Source organism: Phyllobates terribilis, unplaced genomic scaffold, assembly GCF_046119375.1.
Source record: "Phyllobates terribilis strain yellow unplaced genomic scaffold, ASM4611937v1 Scaffold_1__5_contigs__length_1240528914, whole genome shotgun sequence".
NCBI classification, from domain to species: Eukaryota; Metazoa; Chordata; class Amphibia; order Anura; family Dendrobatidae; genus Phyllobates; species Phyllobates terribilis.
The window spans coordinates 799,294,243-799,313,996 of NW_027362761.1; the positions used below are offsets into that span (position 1 = coordinate 799,294,243).

At 44.8% G+C, this 19,754-nt stretch overlaps 1 protein-coding gene across 3 annotated transcripts in view; it reads left to right on the forward strand.

The window, feature by feature from the left end:
* The first annotated feature begins 15,394 nt into the window (after positions 1-15,394).
* LOC141151767 (tyrosine-protein phosphatase non-receptor type 9-like) overlaps positions 15,395-19,754 on the forward strand; it is a 70,820-nt gene continuing 66,460 nt past the window's right edge. The window contains exons 1-2 of one of the 3 annotated variants that reach the window (XM_073637080.1): positions 15,396-15,662; positions 18,745-18,915. Coding sequence is in view for 2 of the 3 variants with exons in the window: in XM_073637079.1 (XP_073493180.1) it covers positions 15,627-15,662 (36 nt within the window). In the remaining variant the exon portion in view is untranslated. Of the gene's footprint in view, positions 15,663-18,744; positions 18,916-19,754 lie in introns of all 3 variants that reach the window. The other 2 variants (XM_073637079.1, XM_073637078.1) reach the window with 2 other exon arrangements.

Sequence of the window (19,754 nt, forward strand, 5' to 3'; positions counted from 1 at the left end):
ATATGTATTTTTGTAAAATATGTGTATGTAACAGTGCATTGAGGTGTGTAAAACATTCATATGCTTGGGGCACATTTACAAAATCTATAAAGGATTCTTTAACATGTGTTAGGGAATTCCATTTGTCTTTCCACGTTTAAGAAGAGAGAAGTGAAATTTGTTAACCTTGACTGTCAACATAGGGTTGTAGTTTTATGGAGCGGGTTCAGGAGTTGAAAACACTCCATACCAGGCAGATGTGGGCTGTGATACATAGCTGGCGTCTGTTTGTAACAGCAGTGATCAGAGCTCGCCTTGACTGTTGCTGTTTTAAGTATTAAAATGCCCTTGTCAATCACTGACAGCGGCATTTAGGTGGCCGATGCATGCACTCACCTGCTCCCATCTGCCCCGTGACACAGTTGTGGGTTGCTGATGGGTTGCCATGTGTTGCTGCCGTTAGTTGTTCAATGAAGCCCATCATGAGGTTGAGTTCCTTGGACGATGTCACAATCAAGGTGCCGGGACGTTATTACAGCACGCTTACTTTGTAGTTAGCGATTATTAATGTCTTCCTCCTTGCTCCAACCCTATGACAGGAAGGGAGTGGTGGCAGGGACAATAAAACTTAATTTTCTCCCTGTAGCCAATGCTTTTCCATTAAGCTGGCTAACCAGGCTTTAAACCCTATTTACCTGCAGCTAAACCCTATATCTGTAGATAAATAGCGTTTCTCAAGGTGACAAATATCTCAAGGTGACAAATTACCCTTAAAGCACACATGACAAACTCTGGTCCGCGGGCCAAATCTGGTCCTCAGGGTGATTATATTTGGCCCACGACGTCGGGGACTATGGGGCCATTATACCGTATGGAGGACTAATGTTGGGCCATTTGTCATGCAAGGTGAAGGAAAGACTAAGTGCAACATGAAGTGAAGGGGAAAGGGGCGCCCAGACTCTAGGGAAAGGGGGTAGTGGAGACCTCCTAGGCAGACCTTATACCACCCTGTCTCATCTAACGTCCCTATATTGGTTCCGCACCAATCGCCGCACAGGAACCTCGCCCTGTCTTTCCCTGGGGTTTGGCCTTGGCTAGGGAAGGGAAGCGATGAGCGCTAGTCGGTCCCCACTGACAACTAAAGACAACAAGGCGGAACAAACAAGGGAAGATAGCTTAGCTTTAGTCAACTTCAGAGAGTTGAACACACTTCCTCTTAGCACCACAGGTCATGTGCGTATGGCCGGCACCTCCCTCTAGCAAACAGCAGGTTATTTATACACTCAGGCTAGGGTGTTAAATAGCAAGAGGAAGGTAGCCGCTGGGTCCTAGAAAGACAACTTCTAAGAAGGTGTCTGTAATGCCAAACGAAGAGATTTCCTGTAACCAACTGTCTGTCACTTCTGACACATCCGTGACAGTACCCCCCCTCTACGAGTGGCCTCCGGACACTCAGGACCGGGTTTCTCAGGATGAGAGGTGTGGAATGAACGAACCAACCTGGGAGTGTTCACCTCTGATGCTGAAACCCACATCCTCTCCTCTGGACCATAACCCTTCCAGTGCACCAAGTATCGTAGAGAACGACGTTGCAGACGAGAATCTACAATCCTCAAAATCTGGAACTCCAGATTACCATCAACCATTACTGGGAGCGATGGTAGAGGTGAGGGCTGAAAAGGTTCCATATACTTCTTGAGTAAGGATCTGTGGAACATGTTGTGGACCTTAAGGGCCTGAGGAAGTTCAAGAGGAAACGCTGCTGGGTTAATGACGGTGGTTATTTTATAGGGACCAATATACCAAGGTTCCAGCTTCCAAGAAGGAACTTTTAATCTTGTATTCTTGGTAGACAACCACACAAAGTCATTCACATTCAGGTCTTGACGTGGCAAGCGTTTTCTGTCAGCCATACGTTTATACCTGTCTCCCATGATATTTAAATTACTCAGAACACCCCGCAATACTGAGGAGAGTGACGAAGCAAACCGTTCCTCCTCAGGAACTCCCGAAGCTCCTCCTCCACTAATGGTACCAAACTGTGGGTGGTAACCGTATGCACCAAAGAACGGTGACCAGCCATTGGATTTTTGTCGATGATTATTAATGGCAAATTCTGCCAGCGGTAAGTAGGATGCCCAATCCTCCTGATTTTCGGAGACGAAACACCTGAGGTAGGTCTCCAAATTCTGATTGACACGCTTGGTCTGTCCATTCGACTGAGGGTGGAAGGCAGAGGAAAAGGACAGCTGCACCCCCAGTCGAGAACAGAATGCCTTCCAGAACTTGTAAACAAACTGGATCCCCCAATCTGACACCACATCGGAGGTAACCCCATGAAGCTTTACAATCTCATTTATGAACACCTGAGCAAGTGTCTTGGCATTTGTAAGTGCAGGTGCGACGAAGTGAACCATTTTACTGAACCTATCTACAACCACTTAAACCACTGTTTTGCCTACAAAAACCGGTAGGTCAGTAATAAAATCCATGGACAAATATGTCCATGGCCTACTAGGGATAGGTAGCGGAAGAAGAGTACCAGACGGACGGGTATACGAAACCTCAGAATGCGCGCAAATACTACAATCAGATACGTGTTCAATCACATCCCGATGCAACCCTGGCCACCAAAAACAAAGAGAGAGCAGATCTGCGGTTGCCTTACCACCTGGAAGACCAGCAAGCACAGAGTTATGATGTTCTTTAATAACCTTACGGCGCAGATTGGATGGTACAAATAACCTTCCAGGAGGGCTAGAGGCATGGGGCGTCCCCCTGAGCCTCCAACACATCACCCTCCAGTTCAGAATATAATGCTGAAATGACTACCCCCTTCTGTAATATTGGGGCATGGTTCTCATGGTCACCACCACCAGGGAAGCTCCAAGACAAAGCATCAGCCTTGACATTTTTGACCCCAGGACGAAAAGTGACAACAAAATTTAACCTAGTAAAAAACAGGGACCATCTGGCGTGCCTAGGGTTGAGACGTTTAGCTGACTGGAGATATGACAGGTTCTTGCGGTCAGTAATAGGATGGACAGCCCCCTCCAACCAATGTCGCCATTCTTTGAACGCCAATTTGATTGCCAAGCGTTCCCTATTACCCACGTCATGATTTCTCTCAGCCAAAGACAATTTTTTAGAAAAGAAGGCACATGGACACCATTTACCAGGGGACGAACCCTGAGACAAGGCAGCCCCAACCCCCACATTCAACGTATCAACTTCCACAATAAAGGGCTGGGAAACATCGGGTTGACTGAGTATAGGTGTAATGGCAAAATAATTCTTTAAGGAAGAAAAAGCCTGGAGGGAGGCCTCTATTTGGAAAAATCAGACCCCTTCTTAGTCATGTCAGTAAGGGATTTAACAATTACTGAGTAATTTTGGATGAATTTCTGGTAAATTAGTAAAGACCAGAAAACGTTGTAGAGCCTTCAGGTTCTCGGGACGGTCCCAATCAAGGACTGCACGGATCTTCTCCGGATCCATCCGAAAACCCGCAGATGACAACAAGTACCACAAAAACTGCACCTCCTGAATGGCGAAAACACATTTTTCCAGTTTGGCAAGTACCACAAAAACTGCACCTTCTGAACGGCGAAAACACATTATTCCAGTTTGGCATAAAGTTTGTTATTCTTTAATACCTGGAGTACCTGTTTAACATGCCCCCGATGTGTCTCAAAATCAGGTGAGTAAACCAAAATATCTTCCAGATAGACCACCACAAACCTCCCCACCAAATGATGTAAAATATAATTTATGAAATGCTGGAATACCGCAGGTGCGTTGGTCAAACCAAAAGGCATAACCAGACTCTCGAAATGGCCTTCAGGGGTATTGAATGCAGTTTTCCATTCGTCCCCTTCTCTGATTCTTACCAGATTGTAGGCTCCCCTTAAATCCAACTTGGAGAACACCTTAGCTCTTACAATCGGGTTGAACAAATCAGGAATCAGAGGAAGAGTGTATGGATCTCGGATGGTAATTTGATTTAATTCCTGGAAATCTAAACAGGGACGTAGACCGCCATCTTTTTTCTTCACAAAGAAGAACCCTGCCGCCACAGGCGAAGATGAGGGCCTAATGTGTCCCTTCTCCAGACTTTCCACAATGAAATCCTTCATGGCTTGTCTCTCGGGGCCAGAAAAGCTTATACAGTCTGGACTTAGGTAGTTTAGCTCCGGCGGTCAGGTTAATAGGACAGTCATATGCACGATGAGGAGGCAATTCCGGTCACCCCCACTCAGAAAAAAACATCCTCAAAACCAGACAGAAAAGCAGGTAATGTTTCCGTAGAGACAGTAGCAAGGGAAATATCTAAACAGTTCTCATGGCAGTAATCTCCCATTCAATGCTCTCCATAGTTTGCCAATCCACCAACGGATTATGTTTCACCTGCCAGGGGAGACCCAAAACGATTGGGGTGGAATGAACCGACCCCACCCCCAGGTTTACATTATGTACAATCTGAGCAAATGATTTCTGTGCAAGTGGCGCCGAGTCAATGGCGAAGATGGAAATAGGTTTAGCTAAAGTACAGCAAGCAAGACCATGAGTTTTCACAAACTCCGCATCAACCATGCTGACTCTGGCTGCACTGTCAACAAACACAGAAATGTTCTCGGTTTTGCTCTCTAGCACCACCTCTGCCGTCAGGACAAACCAGGAACTGCAGGTTGGCAACAAATGCATTCCTTGCTTATCCAACTCCAGACTACCAAGAGTTAATCGAGTCTCCTTTTGTTTAGGAATTGAAGGACAGGTCCCAACAAAATATCCCTTTTTCCCACAAAAAACATACACCTTTTTTCTTGCGAATTTCCGGGAAATGTATGATGCAGAGATACCCCCTAACTTCCTCCACCTCCCCCCGTACTGGTTCACCGCCAGACCGCTCCCACGGCAGTTGTACATAACCCCGACAAGAAGGCCCCGGAGAAGGTGGTCTCACCCGTCTATCTCGCAGGCGTCTATCAAGATGTATGGCCAATGACATGGCGGCCTCCAAGGACTGAGGGGTTTTATATACTGCCAAGGCATCGTTCAACCTTTCAGTAAGACCCTCACAAAATTGGCTTCTAAGGGCTGAGTCATTCCATTTAAAATCCATTGCCCATCTACGGAATTCCGAACTGTACGTCTCCACTGACCAATTTCCCTGCTAAAGGCGACGTAGCCTAGACTCAGCCAAGGCGACTTGGTCAGGGTCATCATAGATGAAGGCCAGAGCCCTGAAAAACCCATCCATAGACTGGAGACAAACTGAATCCTGCGGTAAAGAAAATGCCCACGACTGAGGAGCTCCCTGCAGTAGAGAAATCACAATTCCAACCCGTTGCTCCTCATTTCCGGAGGAGTAAGGACAAAGTTTAAAATACAATTTGCAGGCCTCCTTGAATACAAAAAAACTTGTCCCTACCTCCTGAAAACCTGTCCGGGAGAGCAACCTTTGGTTCAGGCTGCACAGTCCTACCTGCAGAAACCCCCACATTAGTGACCTGTAGCCGCCGATACTGTTGCTAAACCTCACAGCGGAGGTCATTCACCTCCAGAACCAGACTGCGCAACCACTCTGCAACTGAAACACTGAAACCATAGCCCAAAATACACACATTTTCTTTTTTAAAATGTGCACGGCCGGCGATAATGTCATGCAAGGTGAAGGAAAGACTAAGTGCAACACAAAGGGAAGGTGGAAAAGGGGGCCCAGACTCTAGGGAAAGGGGGTAGTGGAGACCTCCTAGGCAGACCTTATATCACCCTGTCTCCCCTAACGTCCCTATATTGGCTCCGCACCAATCGCAGCACAGGAACCTCGCCGTCTTTCCGTGGCGTTTGGCCCTGGCTAGGGAAGGGAGGGGATGAGCGCTAGTCGATCCCCACTGACAACTAAAGACAACAAGGGGGAACAAACAAGGGAAAATAGCTTAGCTTTAGTCGACTTCAGAGAGATGAACACATGTCCTCTTAGCACCAGAGAGGAAGAAGTAATGCACTTGCTCCAAGCCTTTACCAGGGGTCATGTGAGTATCGCCCGCTCCTCCCTCTAGCAAACAGCAGGTATTTATACACCCAAGCCAGGGTGTTAATTAGCAAGAAGAAGGTAGCCGCTGGGTCCTAGAGAGACGGCTTCTTAGAAGGTGTCTGTAATGCCAAACGAAGAGATCTCTTGCAACCAACTGCAGGGTGACTGTCTGTCACTTCTGACACCATTATACTGTATGGAGGACTATGCCGGGCCCATTATACTGTATGGAGGACTATGTGGGGCCCATTATACTGTATGGAGGACTATATGGGGCCCATTTTTCTGTATTGAGGACTATGTGGAGCCCATTATTCTGTATGGGACTATGTGAGGCCCATTATACTCTATGGAGGACTATGTGAGGCCCATTATTCAGTATGGAGGACTATGGGGCCCATTATTCTGTATGGAGGACTATGTGGGGCCCATTATTCTGTATGGAGGACTATGCGAGGCCCATTATACTGTATGAAGGACTATGTGAGGCCCATTATACTGTATGGAGGACTATGTGGGGCCCATTATTCTGTATGGAGGACTATGTGTGGCCCATTATTCTGTATGGAGGACTATGTGAGGCCCATTATTCTGTATGGAGGACTATGTGAGGCCCTTTATTCTGTATGGAGGACTATGTGGGGCCGATTATTCTGTATGAAGGACTATGTGGGGCCCATTATTTTGTATAGAGGACAGAATAATGGGCCGCAGTGGACTCACTCTTGTGAAACTACCCTAAAGGTGTTATCCAGGGATTTTGTTAAAGGGATTCTGTCACCGATATCATGGTATCCTAACTAAGGGTAACAAACTAGTGACAGATACCCCTAGCAAAATGCTGGATCACTCATTTGCACAAAAATCTTGTATTGGACAGCTCCAGGACTTAATGATGAGTCCTGAATATTCATGCGTTCCTGACTTTCTTCGTCCCACGCTGCTAATTCAATTTAAAAAAAAAATCAGGGGCAGGGTGTAGAGAAAGCCGGGACCTCACGAACATCAGGACTCGTCAATCGGCCCTGACAGAAATGTATTTTCATAATGAAGTACAGTACAGACCAAAAGTTTGGACACACATTCTCATTTAAAGATTTTTCTGTATTTTCATGACTATGAAAATTGTACATTCACACTGAAGGCATCAAAACTATGAATTAACACATGTGGAATTATATACTTAACAAAAAAAGTGTGAAACAACTGAAAATATGTCTTATATTCTAGGTTCTTCAAAGTAGCCACCTTTTGCTTTGATGACTGCTTTGCACACTCTTGGCATTCTCTTGATGAGCTTCAAGAAGTAGTCACCAGAAATGGTCTTCCAACAATCTTGAAGGAGTTCCCAGAGATGCTTAGCACTTGTTGGCCCTTTTGCCTTCACTCTGCGGTCCAGCTCACCCCAAACCATCTCGATTGGTGACTGTGGAGGCCAGGTCATCTGGCGTAGCACCCCATCACTCTCCTTCTTGGTCAAATAGCCCTTACACAGCCTGGAGTTGTGTTTAGGGTCATTGTCCTGTTAAAAAATAAATGATGGTGCAACTAAACGCAAACCGTATGGAATAGTATGCCGCTGCAAGATGCTGTGGTAGCCATGCTGGTTCAGTATGCCTTCAATTTTGAATAAATCCCCAACAGTGTCACCAGCAAAGCACCCCCACACCATCACACCTCCTCCTCCATGCTTCACGGTGGGAACCAGGCATGTAGAGTGCATCCGTTCACCTTTTCTGCGTCGCACAAAGACATGGTGGTTGGAACCAAAGATCTCAAATTTGGACTCATCAGACCAAAGCACAGATTTCCACTGGTCTAATGTCCATTCCTTGTGTTCTTTAGCCCAAACAAGTCTCTTCGTCTTGCTGCCTGTCCTTAGCAGTGGTTTCCTAGCAGCTATTTTACCATGAAGGCCTGCTGCACAAAGTCTCCTCTTTACAGTTGTTGAAGAGATGTGTCTGTTGCTAGAACTCTGTGTGGCATTGACCTGGTCTCTAATCTGAGCTGCTGTTAACCTGCGATTTCTGAGGCTGGTGACTTGGATAAACTTATCCTCAGAAGCAGAGGTGACTCTTGGTCTTCCTTTCCTGGGGCGGTCCTCATGTGAGCCAGTTTCTTTGTAGCCCTTGATGGTTTTTGCAACTGCACTTGGGGACACTTTCAAAGTTTTCCCAATTTTTCGCACTGACTGACCTTCATTTCTTAAAGTAATGATGGCCACTCGTTTTTCTTTACTTAGCTGCTTTTTTCTTGCCATAATACAAATTCTAACAGTCAATTCAGTAGGACTATCAGCTGTGTATCTACCAGACTTCTGCACAACACAACTGATGGTCCCAATCCCATTTATAAGGCAAGAAATCCCACTTATTAAACCTGACAGGGCACATACCTCTTGAAGATCATCAAGAGAATTCCAAGAGTGTGCAAAGCAGTCATCAAAGCAAAAGGTGGCTACTTTGAAGAACCTAGAATATAAGACATATTTTCAGTTGTTTCACACTTTTTTGTTAAGTATATATTTCCACATGTGTTAATTCATAGTTTTGATGCCTTCAGTGTGAATGTACAATTTTCATAGTCATGAAAATACAGAAAAATCTTTAAATGAGAAGGTATGTCCAAACTTTTGGTCTGTACTGTATATTACAAATATTTTTGACATCCCTGTCCTTACATTATATAAAAATGAACATGTAATAAAACCATTTATGGTGGCTATACTGTGGGCCCCTAGAGTCAATTCCACTGGAGGGCCCTAGGCACCCCAGACCAACCCTGCGCTATTTGACTTTTTGAATGTAAAATTTGCTTGAATAATTAGCGGACGCCATGTCGTGTTTGGGGAGCTCCTGATGTGCCTAAACATTGGAAATCCCCCACAAGTGACCCCATTTTGGAAACTAGACCTCTCAGGGAACTTATCTAGATGTGTAGTGAGCACCTTGAACCCCCAGGTGCTTCACAGAAGTTTATAACATTCAGCCGTAAAAATAAAATTTTCACATTTTTCCCACAAAAATGTTTTTCAGCCCCCAATTTTGCATTTTCATAAGGGTAACAGGAGAAATTGCACCATGCAATTTGTTGTGCAATACCCCATATGTGGGAAAAATACAGTGTTTGGGCGCACGGCAGGGTTCAGAAGGGAAGGAGCACTGAGTGACTTTTTGAAAGCAAAATTAGCTGGAATCGAGAGCGGATGCCATGTCGCATTTGGAGAGCCCCTGATGCACCTAAACAGTGAAACCCCACACAAGTGACCCCATTTTGGAAACTAGACCCCTCAAGGATTTTATCAAGGGGTATAGTGAACATTTTGAACCCAGAGGTACAACACAGAATTTGATAACATTAGGTCATAATATTGAATAAGTTGTCATTAGTCTTGAGTGCAAGTGCTCGCTACTTGAGTTTCATAAGTTGTGGATGCAAGAAAGTGCCAATGATTCCGCGCTCCTCCGGGTCAAAACGAAGTGATGCAATACCCAGTGCTTGGTTAAGAATCCATTTATTTAGAAGCTAAAATAAGACGCGTTTCGTGGACATCCTGTCCACTTCATCAGTGCATAGCTTGTGTCAGGTATAGCAAGGAGTGGACATATATATACAAAAAATGTGAAAAAAAACTGGCGCCAAAACAATGTGGCCGTTAAGGCAGAAAATACAATCAATAAAAAGGCATAAATTTATATTGCTAGCATGATTAAAAATTAATTAAAAACAGATATAGTTCAATGCAAAAAAAATATAATAAATAATTTAAAAAATATATATATGTATAATTCCTGAAGCGGGAATTGAACCTGTTGCATTGCGATCAACTGGATCATGTTTAGATCCTAATCATGGTACAACCCTCTAAGCCACGGGTGCTCATGTATATTGTGATTGATCTTGTTCTGATAGGAAGTAATAAACGGATATTAGATGATATATCTAACTTATATGTACATACTAAACAAAATAATTTTAATTCTTATAATAGAATATGTGATCGTATCTGCAACATGAATAATTTCTTTAGGAGTGTGTCCGTATTATCAGTGTAGTACTAGAGAATAGTCGTGCGCATTAATGTTCACTAGGTGGTATGATGAGCACTGAAAGTGTCCTAGGGAATGGTGCAGACTACTGGGAACAGAACGCAATGATCATAAGAAGAAAGGAAACGTAACTCAGTGAAAACCTGAATCGGGACAGTGGAACAAGAACAAGCCAAGACATATGTTCCTGACCATGTAGAGGTAAATTATATTTGTCAGTGCTTTCAAATAAAAACCTCTGATATTTCATTGAGACCCCAAGGTTTCAAAGTATTTAGTTGATATATCCAGTATATCTCTTTCCTATTGAGACACTGAAATCTATTGGGAGTGGTGCACGGAATATGCTCTATGGGCATGATTTTAAGACACCCAAAGTCTTTATTGTGATGGATTGCCATATGTCGTGATAAACCATGTTTTAAAAAACCTGTAGCGACATTATGCCTATGAGAATTTAGTCTTTTATGAAAGGGTTGCATAGTTCTGCCGACATATTGCTTGGGACATGTGCATTCCATCAGATATATGACAAAATCAGTGTCACAGGACATATTACTATTTATTTTGAACCGTTCATTGCTTGATGTGGATGCAAAAGTGTCGGCTCCACGAGTGATATTCATGCAACACATGCAGTTCTTTTTGCCACATTTGGTAATGATTTTATTCTTATTATTGATCTTGCTACAATCTAGAGTAGAAACGGTATGTGTCCTACTGGGGGCTAAAATGTTCCTTAGAGTGGGGGCTCTCCTATACACAATGGAGGGTTTTTCTGGGATAATCTACTTGAGTATCGGATCATTTAACAGAATATGCCAATTCTTCTGCAGAATATCTCTAAATGATTTATACTGAAAATTGTATGTAGTGATGAATTTTACACAGTGCTCAAAGGACATTTTATCTGAATTAGATTTTAAAAGAAGTGAATTCTGGCTACAGGTATCCCTTACCCTTTCAAATGATTCGCCAATAAGATTTTTGGGATAACCCTGTTGTAGAAATTTCTGTTTCAGCATACCTGATTGCTCTGAAAAATAATTTTCAGAAGTGCACTTCCTTCTGATCCTCTGAAATTGATTAAAAGGAATATTACGTAGCCATTTCTGGTAGTGGCCACTGCTGTAGTGGATGTAACTATTCGCATCCACTTGTTTAAAATAAGTCTTGGTACAAATCCTATTGTTCTCTATAAATAAAGTCAGATCCAGAAAATTAATACTGGTGTTATTTGTATCGGAATTGAAGGAAATAACCCAGCAGTTGTTATTTAGAAAACTGGCAAGGGCTGAGGGTTCTGCGATGTCCTTATTAAGAATGAAAATTAAGTCATCAATGTATCTTTTGTAAAATATAATGCCTTCCCAAAATGGGCCCCCATAGATGAACACCAGTTCAAATATGCCCATGAAAATATTAGCGAACGTAGGTACGACCTTTGACCCCATCGCGGTCCCTTTGATCTGATGGGAAGTGTGTAGGAGAATTTGATAACATTAGGTCATAATATTGAATAAGTTGTCATTAGTCTTGAGTGCAAATGCTCGCTACTTGAGTTTGCATCGGGTACTCGGGTATGCACCATGTATCGTGGGTGTTCAAGTGACATGCTCGAGTCCCTTCCCCGCATGTTTCACGGTTGATAGACACGCAAAAAAACCATGCGAAGATTGCCCGTGCATGGCAGGCAATCCTCGCGCTTTTTTTTTGGCTTTATAACAGCCACAAAACATATGGGGCGGAGACTCTAGCACCTGCCATACTAGGTGCATACCTGAGCACCCGATGCAAATTCAAGTAGCGAGCACTTGCGCTCAACACTAGTCGCCATATCGTCATCATTTTTTTTTTATTATTATTTTGATTGCGTTTTATTCCATTTTTTGTTTGGCAGTATGATGATAAAAAATTGATTTTTGCCATGTTTTTTATTTTTATTCTTAACTGTGTTCACTAAAGGGGTTAACTAGTGGGACAGTTTCATAGGTCAGGTCGTTACAGATGCAGCGATACCAAATATGTGTACTTTTATTCTTTTTTTTTTCATAATAATATTTAGTTATGGGTACAGTATATTTTTTATTTTTGTTGGGATTATTCTTTCTAAAGATTTTTACTATTTTTTTTTTCACTTTCGCAAACCTTTTTGCATTTTTTCACTTTGTCCCACTATATGACTTTTATTTTTTGCAGGCTGATCCCTTGCACAGCATAGGGATGCAGCAGCATCTCCTATGCTGTGCAGGCTGTCAGCCCTTCACACACAAGTTAGGTAGATTGTGCACTGAGCAAGATCTACCTAACTTCCTAATGTCTGGTGACCCGGATGTTGACATGCCGACTTCGGGTCACCAAGGCAATGATCCGGACCCAGCACACACAGCGCGGGACCCCGGATACAAGGTAAGAGGGGCGCTCTTAGGCTAAGTGCCCACGATGCAGAAATGCTGCATATTTTTTCCACTTCTCCCTGGCAGGAAAAACGCATGCGGATTTTACATGCGTTTTTCCCGCCAGGTAGAAGCATTTGTCAAGCGTTCTTCACATGCATTTCTGCATGCCGGTTATCAAGCGCTTTTTCCAAGCGATTTTAGCATCACTTGGAAAAGTGCTTGACAACTTGTTCACACTATATAAATCCTTGCAACCGGCATGGATTTATAGTAGTGTGACCAAGTTAGTTAAAAAAAAAAAGAATAAGAATGGTAAAAAATAAAGCTTATACTCACCTTCCGATGTCCTCCCGATGTTTTCTCCGCCGCGTCCGGTCTCTTGCACTGCTCGCGGTGGTGTGAAGGACCTGCGGTGACGTCATTCAGTCATGTGTCAGGTCACATGACTCAATGACGTCATGGCAGGTCCTTCACAACACCGCGACCCATAGAGCAGACCAGACTGAGGGGAGAAAACACCGGGAGGACATCGGAAGGTGAGTTAAAGCTTTATTTTTTATTTTAAATTCTTTTTTTTTACAGGTTCTATGATACCTGGGTCTGGAGGTATAGAAACGCATAATATCCGTGTGTACAAATGTACTGACACGGATATTATGCATTACAATGCAAGTCAATGGCGGCAATTACGCTGCGTGTCCGCAAAATTAATGAACAAATTTCTGCAGCATGTGCATAGCACATGCGGATTATCATTGGGGATCATGGGGCACGTATTACCAACCCTTTTTTAAGCATTTTCGCTGCGGAAATTCCGCAGCAAAAACGCTTGAAAAACGCATAGTGGGCACGCAGCCTTACTGGTGCTTGCCCCGGAAATGCTGCGATCGACTTCGATCGCAGCATTCCGGGGGTTAAGGTGCCAGGAGCAGTGCGGACCGCTCCTGGCACATAGTACTGGGTGTCAGCTGTTTGAATCAGCCAGCACAGCCTCTGCGTAATAATATGTATCTGGTCCAATAGGCCCAGGGCGTACATACGTATTATTACGGCCGATGTCAGAAATGGGTTAATGTAATAAATAAGTTATTCACATAATGCTGAATGAACCAGTCACCAACCAATATGTGTACAAGTACAGATATAGAGGGCTATTAAGTGCATGGGGGTGTGTGAACAGATGATACGAGGGTCCTGATTTGGATGGAAATGTTGTATGGGAAAAACAGGGATGGTTAGACAAGTGGTGAGGTGATATGCCAGTCTAAAGAAATGCGTTTTTAGGGCACAATTAAAACTGTGGGTATTGGGGATTAATCGAATGGTCCTGGGTAGTGCGTTCCAAAGAATTGGTGCAGCACGAGAGAAGTCTTGGAGATGGGAGTGGGAGTTTCGGATTATTGAGGATGTTACTCTTAGGTCATTAGCAAAACGGAGGGCAGGGGTAGGGTGGCAGACTGACACGAGGGAGGAATGCAGGGTGGTGCTGAAGAGTTGAGTGCTTTGTGGGTGAGAGTGGTGAGTTTATACTGAATTCTGTAGCGGATGGGTAACCAGTGCAACAGCTATACATATGTGTATAGGATGTTTGCATATATAGGAGGCTATGTGGGGCTTATACTGCATATAGGGGGCTTTGTGAGTGCTCATACTGTATATAGGAGGCTATGTGGGGGCCAATACTGTATATAGGAGGCTATGTGGGGGCTCATACTGTATATAAGATGTGTTATTTGGGGCTGATACTGTATCTAGGAGGCTATGTGGGGCTCACACTATATATAGAGGCTATGTAGGGGCTCGCACTGTATATAGGAGGCTATATGGGGACTCATTATATAAGAGGCTATGTGGGGGCTCACACTATATAGGGGGCTCATACTGTATATAGAGGGGCTATGTGGGGGCTCATACTGTATATAGGGACAATGTGGGGGCTCATACTCTATATAGAGTGGCTATGTGGGGGCTCATACTGTATATAGGAGGCTACATGGGGGCTCATACTGTATATAAGAGGTTCTGTGGGGCTCACACTATATATAGAGGCTATGTCGGGGCTCACACCGTATATAGGAGACTATGTGGGGGCTCATACTGTATATAGGAGGCTATGTGGGGGCTCATACTGTATATAGGAGGCTATGTGGGGACTCACTATATAGGCTATGTGGGGGCTAACACTATATAGGGGGCTCATACTGTATATAGAGGGGCTATGTGGGGGCTCATACTGTATATAGGGACTATGTGGGGGCTCATACTGTATATAGAGGGGCTGTGGGGGCTCATATTGTATGTAGGGGCGGTTTGTGTGCTCATACGGTATATAGGAGGGCTATGTCAGTCTCTCATGTGGCCCCTCAGGAAATTAATTGCCCACCCCTGCTCTTGTCCATTGCATTTAATTGCCCACCCCTGCTCTTGTCCATTGTATTTAATTGCCCACCCCTGCTCTTGTCCATTGTATTTAATTGCCCACCCCTGCTCTCGTCCACTGTATTCGCTGATGTCGGATTACATATGGATGACAATACTGATGAAAAATCGTCCTTATTTTTCTATTTTGTTTTACGGTGGTGTTAACTTAGTTTTATGGTGTAATATGGTTTTGGAGGAGAATTCCACAAGTGTCTATGCCAATAATGTGGAGCCATCGAAGCTTTGCTAGAGCACACAGGTCACCCCTCACCCCTGTAACTGACCCCGCCATGGGTGCTCGGACCAAATACACCCATTTCTCCGTTCACAGGTCACTAATGAGAGCAACCATTACTCGGTTACTATTGAGAAGACCGGGCCGCTGCCATGTAACGTTTCCTCAGTCTCCCTGACAGAAACCTCCCCACAAGTAGCCGAGCTGCATTCAATCAAACCTCTTCCCAAATCAAAGATGGCCGCGCAGACCCCTCCCTTGCTCCACGGGCAGCTCCATCCCTGCTTCGTCACAGCCTCGCCTCTCTCCTGGTCCAAAGGGAGGAGGAGAGGCCGGGACACTAGGCGGCTACTCTGACGTTGGTTCTGGGAGCTCGGTGTGTAACTGTACAGGGCCGGAGGAGAGACAGACGCAGAGTCACATCCTCTGCCCGCGTCGTGTCTGTACCGAGCTCGGAGCCACGGGAGGTGCCCGGATGTGCCGGAGAACCGGAGCCGCGAAGCAACATGGCGGAGAAACAGCTAACGGCCCAAGAGGAACGGGTGAGCTGAGGACGGTGGGCTAGGGAGCTCCGTGTGAGGCAGGGTGTGTGCCGCCATCCGTAGCTCCGGGGGTGGACACGCGTGGGGCCGTGTGTGACTGTGCAGCGGTGCCTCCTCCTTCCAGCTGCTGATTGATCTGGCCGACCCCTCCCTGGCTGCTGCCGCTGCTGGCCTCCTAGCCACATGGATGGTCCCTACTGCTCCATGGCTGCCTCCTGCCCCACAGTGAGGGGCACACTGCTTATGTCTCTGTGACTTCTCACTGATGACTGTGGGAACATTCACAGAAGAATGGCTCCTGTCTCACTGACCCTCGAGACGTGGCCACTGTCATCAGCAGTCTGTTCATGGACTTGTGGTTAGAATGGCTCCCGTGTCATTAACCCTAAAGACGTGGCCACTGTCACCAGCAGATTGTTCGTAGACTTGTGGTTAGAATGGCTCCCGTCTCACTGACCCTATAGACGTGTCCACTGTCATTTACCGGCAGATTGTACGTAGACTTGTCTTGTGGTTAGAATGGCTCCTGAGCCATTAACCCTATAGACGTGGCCACTGTCATTTACCGGCAGATTGTACGTAGACTTGTGGTTAGAATGGCTCCCGTCTCACTGACCCTATAGACGTGTCCACTGTCATTTACCGGCAGATTGCACGTAGACTTGTCTTGTGGTTAGAATGGCTCCTGTGTCGTTGACCCTATAGACGTGGCCACTGTCGTAATTCATAGACTTGTGGTTAGAATGGCTCCCAAGTCATTAACCTTATAGATGTGACCACTGTCACCGGCAGATTGTTCGTAGACTTGTGGTTAGAATGGCTCCCGTCTCACTGACCTTATAGACGTGTCCACTGTCATTTACCAGCAGATTGTATTTAGGTTTGTCTTTTGGTTAGAATGGCTCCCGAGTCATTAACCCTATAGACATGGCCACTGTCACTGGCAGACTGTTTGTAGACTTGTGATTAGAATGACTCCCGGGTCCTTGACCCTATAGACTTGGCCACTGTCGTTCATAGACTTGTCAGAATGGCTCCTGTGTCATTGACCCTACAGACGTGGCCACTGTCACCGGCAGATTGTTCATTGTGGTTAGTACATGGATAGGTGTCCGGAGTTAATAAATGGTCACTAGTTTCCCAAAAACACTTTGGCAGATCTGATGGATGACTATCAAAGCCGCCAAATCCTTTACTTCCACAAAATGATGTTGTCAGTTTGTAAAAAGTAGCGGCCACTTTCCTGTTGTCAGATGTAATCCGCCTGTAGGAACAGAGACTGATTGCAGGGACTAGGATCAGGCCTCTGCTTTTGTTCCTGTCTGTCCAGTTCAGGGCAGGCCACATTTGGAGATTGTTCCAGAACCCAAAGTCCTGGTAGAATGCCAACAAAGAGGAACCATCCACTTGGTGGATGGCAGGTTGTAGAGACTGAGAATCAGACAGCCTCTGGGGATTTTAGTCTGGTATGTACTCCAAATAATTTTTATCTTGCAGGGGAACCGAGTGCAGTAAGACCCTGCTTTTATTGGTGGTGGGATAAGTCTGATGTTTTTCAGTACTGTGCCCTGTTAGAGGTCCTGTCACCTGCTCTAAAGTGGCCACTTTTTGATCTTGCTTTATTCCCGCTGCTCCCCTGAGTATTCCATTCATTTTTTATTTTACAATCCGCCATGCTTTTCTGCCCTTATTTAGTGCTGATTTTCTAATCTTTACTAAGGGGGTGTGACTCAGGATTATCTGGGGGCGTGTCTTTAGGATGTTCTGCATTACTCTGTAAGCACCGCCCCCTTGTAAAGACCCCAATAAGCACTAAATGAGCTTGCCCACATCTCTGGAATTGGTTTAAAAAAAAAAAAAAAAAGTGAATACTTGGAAATAAAATAAGGGCAAAAACTATCCACTAGTGACAGATCCTCCCTAAGGGTCAGGCTAAGCTCGCACAAGCAAATAAGAAAAATCATCCAATATTCATCTAGAAAAAAAACTTCTTTTTTTTTTCTATGTATACATCCATATTTATACATGAGCAGTTATTAAAATTTACCAGACCATTAGTTTCCTATGTTAATAACTGCAGTGTATCTGCAGCAATGTGATGCTTTAAAGTTGATCCGTGTGGCATAGGGTTTTCTTTATTTTTTGCACATCCATAGATTTGAATAGATGAGTCTTATGTGAAATATGGAGGATGCCATTTTTTTTTCTTTTTCATGCAGACGTTTGGTCTGTGATCTAAAACACAGTCATCTGAACATCTCCATTTAATATCAGCTGTCTGAGTGCTGTCCATTTTTTTTTTCATGGACACAGATTGGACCAAAATCCGATCATGTGAACGTAACCTTATGAACAATACGTCTTTTGATAGTCCATTGCTGGTCTCCACTTTGTTTCACTGTACTCATCTAACTATTTAAAGGGAACGTGTCACCAGTTTTGTCCCATATGAGAAAAGACCACCACCTTTCATCCCTCATATTCAGCATTCTCTAATGCTGTAGAAGACAAGAAAAAAGTTTTTATTATACACACCTGGAGGGGTGTCGCTGTCTTGGTCTGTTGCCTCCCTTCTTCTTTCAATGCCATCCTCCTTCTTGCTTCGTGTGGATGACATGTCCTACGTCATCCACACAGGGTCTTTGGCTCCTGCGCAGGCATACTTCTTTTCCCTGTCGAGGGCAGAGCAAAGTACTGCGCATGCGCCGGGAAAGGTCAAAGATCCCTGGCACATGCGCACTGAAGTACGTTACTCTGCTCTGGTCAGCAGGGCTGTGGAGTCGGTAAGCCAAACCTCCGACTCCTCAATTTCCATGACACCGACTCCACGACTCCCTCATACATGGCTCATGTTTAAGTGATAAATTTACTGTAGCACAGATTCATCTCAGCTAAAAGTCTGGACCCTTAGATCAGGAAAAGGACAGACATTTATAGGACATTTCATAACTTTCCCAAATTCTTATGAAAAAATATTCTCCACAAACTGCATTGAACTACTGTACCCAATTTACTATATATTTTAGGAGTCTGAGTCAGTCCATTTTATGCCGACTTTGACTCCACGACTCCGACTCCACAGCCCTTCTGGTCAGGGCAGAGAAGTATGCCTGTGCAGGAGCGCGATGCCGGGGAGCCTGTATGGATTACGTAGGACACATCATTCACAGGAAGCAAGAAGGAGGATGGCATCGAAAGAAGGGAGGCATCGGTCCAAGACCAGTGAAACCCATCGGCCCCGGGCGCCCCCCAGGTGAGTGTAATAAAAGGTCTTTTTCTTGTCTTGCAGGCTGGATTGGGGGCATATATACAGCATTCTAATGCTGTATCTCAGGACTGAAGGTGGTGGCCTTACCTCATATGGGTCAAACCTGCTGATAGGTTCGCTTTAAAGGGGACCTGTCAGCTCGGAAATGCCGTGCAATCTGCAGGCATCATGTTATAGAGCAGGAGAAGCTGAGCAGATTTATAGTTCTGTTTCATGCTATGAAATCTCTGCACACCGGCGGCGGTCCTACTCAGTAATTGACAGGCTTCCCTGTGTGACTGTGTTTGCAGAGATGGCTGTCAATCACTGACTAGGACTACCCACTTGACCTGTGTGCACAGATAGCAGAGATCTCATTGCATAAAACACCGTTTATGCTGATTCTTTTCCCACAAACCTACATATCCTGCTCTATAACATGGTGCTGGCAGATTCCCTTTATTGGCTGACTGATCAGTGTGGCGACAGCGATTTGATGGTTGTCTGTACATGTGTATTTTCTTAAATAGCGGCTGCAGTAGCTAAATAGTTTCGTTTGCCGGCATCATTTTTGTAGTTATTCCTGGACGTGGGTTAGTTATACTTGCTATGAGGAAAACTTGCATGCAGGATGATGAGGGAAAGGGAGTTTTGGCACCTATAGTACTAACAGAAATCTGCCAAAAAGGAGTGGATGGTAATTTACAGAGCGTGAGAATCATGGCGATTGCTAGGCATGTTAGGGTGGTACATGTACCAAAAGAAGTTTTAACTTGTTGGGAAGGAAGGGGTGATGTGGGCAGCAAGACCATGCTCTTACTCTGGTTTTGAGTGCAATGAGGGGT